The sequence below is a fragment of the Asparagus officinalis genome, chromosome 4 (assembly GCF_001876935.1).
Source record: "Asparagus officinalis chromosome 4, Aspof.V1, whole genome shotgun sequence".
Taxonomy (NCBI): domain Eukaryota; kingdom Viridiplantae; phylum Streptophyta; class Magnoliopsida; order Asparagales; family Asparagaceae; genus Asparagus; species Asparagus officinalis.
Genome location: NC_033797.1, coordinates 33418189 through 33422392, shown reverse-complemented (window position 1 = coordinate 33422392; position 4204 = coordinate 33418189). Strand labels below are relative to the sequence as shown.

Below are 4204 nucleotides of genomic sequence, written 5' to 3'. Positions count from 1 at the left end.
AATGCCATTTTAACATCTTGCAACCAGAATATGGGAGGAAATTAATTAATTGCTTAGTTTTGCCACTCAAGACCTTCTCAGTCAATTCTATCATCTTGGAGCCCTAAAATCAGCTGCAGGCGGTTATTAGGCTGCAAATTAAAGCCAACAAAGGTCGTGATAGTTTTTGAATTTAACAACAGTCGCAAACACAAAAGATCACCTTTCAAGTGCGAAACAACCAACCACTTCTCTAGCCAAATATAGTAAGTTGTAATTCAGGGTTTAACACGGGCAATGCATGAAACTTTCAAGAAAACGAGAAATACAACTGAAAATGCAAACGCTAATTTGTTAAAACTTCACCCAAATAAGGATCAGATAACTGGGGTTTATCCCAGAAAGCATTTTATCTCAAGTGGTTGAAAGAAAATATTAATCTTAAATCAAGAGAGTAGAGCAGATCCTATGAATTAAGAAAATTAAGCATGTGCTGAATTGAAGCGAGTTGTGATTCTGAATGAGGAGATGCATACCTTTGGGCGCTAGAAATGGTGAAACCCTAGGGACGACTCGTTGATTTCTTGAAGAAGTTAGGTTTTTTTTTTATTGAAGGAAGGGGACGAAGTTTGTAGTTTTCTTTGGCGGGAAAATCCCTCTTCCTGGGCCATTGGGAGGATCCGAAACTAGAAATCCATTTGTCGTCGGAATCGTCGATGTGTGGTCCTTAAGAGCAAGTGCATCAAGCTCTCAGTTGGGAGTCCTAGTCAGCAAGCTCTCAAGAGCTTTCAAGCATTTTAGAATAAAAAATTAAAAAATTAAGCTTTGGGAGGCACTCCTTCTTTTATGGAGCTCCAACAAGCTCCTAGTTAGGAGCTCCAACAATATCAAAAAAACCCCTCTTCTATTTTAATATTTTACCCATTACTTTCAATTATATTTAAACCTTTTGTATTTTATTTCTAACCGTTGGATACGGCCTTCGAGGGAGCGCACACGGTCTTCGAGGCAACCCACGGCCTTCGAGGGAGCGCACACGGTCTTCGAGGTAACCCGTGACTTTCGAGGGAACGCACACGGTCTTCGAGGTAACCCGTGGTCTTCGAGGCTGGGCACGAAGTTCGAGGTATCGCAAACTTTGACCGTCAACCGACTGATTCCTATAAAATCCGATGGCTTCTCTCCTCAACCCATCATCTCCCAGAATAAAATGTCTAGCTCATCTAGCTCTAGAGATGATGAAATGATGAAGACGTTCTTTCTTATGGGAGCTGCTGTCGTTGAGGAAGAAGAACAAGAGAAATGTTCAACTTCAACACAAACGACGTATTGTGCTCTATCGAAACCGACTGGAAGGCCACAATCGGTTGTTCCAAGATTATTTTACTGACGCACCAACCTATCCTCTTTATTATTTTCGTCAAAGATTCAGAATGATGCGTTCGTTATTCCTTCGAATCCACGACGCAGTCGTCGAACATGACAAGTACTTCGTCCAAAAGAGGAATGGTGCTGGACAGTTAGGACTATCTAGTCTTCAAAAGATTACTGCAGCTATGCGGATGCTCGTATATGGAGCATCCGCTGACTCCGTTGACGACTATGTTCGGATCGGTAAAAGTACGTCGTTTGAGAGCGTGAAGAGGTTCGTTCGATCGATTATCAACATCTTTGGAGAGGAATACCTTCGTTCACCGACTAATGAAGACGTTGCACGCCTGCTCGAGGAAGGTTCACAACGAGGTTTTCCTGGTATGCTTGGGAGCATCGACTACATGCACTGGACATGGAAGAACTGTCCAACTGCTTGGCAAAGTATGTATACTGGATATTTTCATGAACCTACAATTATTTTAGAGGCCGTAGCTAGCAAAGATCTTTGGATATGGCATGCTTTCTTTGGACTGCTGGGGTCTCACAATGACCTTAATGTTCTACATCGTTCACCGGTTTTCGCACAACTTGCGGAGGGAAGAGCTTCACCGTGCAACTATACTGTCAATGGTCACGAGTATAATATGGGATACTATCTCGCCAACGGGACTTACCGAGAGTGGTCCGCATTAGTGAAGACTATTCCAGCACCTCGAGTAAACAAGCATAAGTACTTTGCTCAACAACAAGAAGCGCAAGAAAAGATGTTGAGCGAGCTTTTGGCGTGTTGCAAGCTCGATTTGCGATTGTTCGTGGATCAGGATGTTTCTGGCAACCTTGTGTACTGAAAGATATCATGACAGCTTGTATCATATAACATGATCGTTGAAGATGAACGTGATTGTCAATTGGACAACAACTTCGACTTTACTGATTCGGTATGATTGTCAATTGGACAACAACTTCGACTTTACTGATTCGGTACCAGTCGTTGAACCTTCTCATGTGTAAACGGTACCTCTAACTGAGTTCATCCAAAATCATCATCGGATCAGGAACACGCAAACACACAAATCACTAAAAAATAATTTGATCGAGCATCTGTGGCAGCTCAAGGGATCCATCACCGAGGATTAAGTTTCTTTATGTCTAATGTAATTTCAGAAAAGGAGTTCAAGTTGTTGTACTATGCCAATTTTATTTTCAATAAAGTAGTTGTTTTCATTCAATGCCAAATTTTTTAACTTCAAGTATAATCATAAATCTAATACAAGATAATATTTGATAATTAGGAAGAACTAATGAGGATGCGACGCGAGTACAATATATGATAATTAGGAAGAACCCTTGGACATCCACCTCTCCAATATATCTGCCTGACGCATTTTAAAGTATTGTCGTTGAACTGAATTGAGTGTTGAGAGATCCATCTTCATGATATCGTCATCTTATTTCTTCTGTTTTAGCTCTATTTTGTGATTGGTGGTTTGCTTCATCCACGCAAAAGCCTCTCCCATGATGGACGTAGCGGATCCAGAGTTTTCCACATTTTGTTTCCTCTTGAGCTTTGCTGCTTTCCTCCCTTCAGGCCTTACTAACACATCATCCGAGTCGGTGTTCAACTCGATGGGGGTCGCTGGCATGGAATTGTTTGGTGAGGAATCAGAGTTTGTGGTTCTTCTCAGCTGTGATCGAATCTTATTGTAAGTTTCCATTTGTTGGATCCACTTTTGATGATGACGCAACTCAACCCAGCAATGGTCAAACACGAATGGCTTACCATAAAGGGATTGGTATAATTCTTTTACTTCTGCAGTCTACACAAGAGTTTAATTTAGAATAATCAAACATAATTAAACATATATATTCCTCTCTTCAATGCTATGTTGTTGACATAAAAACATATAAGTTAAATATTTACCTGGTCAATAATTCCCGTACCAGATCTTTGTCTTCCTTCAATCTGAGCAACGCACCCGCAGAACTTGTTGACGGACATTTGAATCATTGACCAACGATGCATCATTTGGTTTTGTGTGCGGCTCGTTGGATCGGGGAGTATTGGATAAAGTAGTCATTAGCTCTGTGCCAAAACTTATCTTTGTGTTACCCCGTACCTTGGATGGCGTCTTGGCTCGTGTTCAGCCAAGCAGACACAAGAAGCTTATCCTCGTGGACAGTCCAATTTTCGGACCGCGTGTAAGCCTTCTTCTTCTTTGTGGTCGGTGTTTCTTGGGATGACACTTGTTGTGTTGCCGATTGCGAGAACTCGATGGAGTTACCTTCTTCTACGACTTCTGTATAGAACGACGGGTATAAGGTCGATTCTTCACTGGTAAGGAGTTGCGAATAATAGTTTTGTGAGGGATCCATGAGATTTGTAATTTGATAGGGAAATATAGAGTTTTTTTATGAGAGAGTTGTGTGGAATGATTTGTCTATTGAAGTGAAATGAATTTATAGATGATTTTTTTATTGTTTATGCTATTTTTTTAATCCCAACAGCTAAATTTTTTAACGGCTGAATTTTTCAGCTTAACTCAACGGCACATTTTCAGAACTTTTCTCTTCAACGGTACATTTTCATCTCAACGGAAACATTTTCACCTCAAACAACGCAACCAATTAAAAAAATCCAAAAACCCCTCTCCATCTCAACTTCGACAGACCCAAACCCCACCCCCTTCGTCCAAACCCAACCCCAACCCCAAATCCTCTCCCTTCGACAGACCCAACCCTACCCCTTCGACAGACCTAACCCCAACCCCAAATCCTCTCCATCGACGGCGGCGACGGCGTCGGCTTGCGGAGGCCAGTCGTCGAACTCTTCGCCACCATCATCTCCGCTCCG

At 41.7% G+C, this 4204-nt stretch overlaps 1 protein-coding gene across 1 annotated transcript; it reads left to right on the top strand.

Annotated features, from left to right (window-relative positions):
- LOC109838478 lies at positions 1416–2201 on the top strand. Its single transcript, XM_020406920.1, has one exon. It carries the CDS (start codon positions 1416–1418, stop codon positions 2199–2201), a length of 786 nt encoding a protein of 261 aa, XP_020262509.1.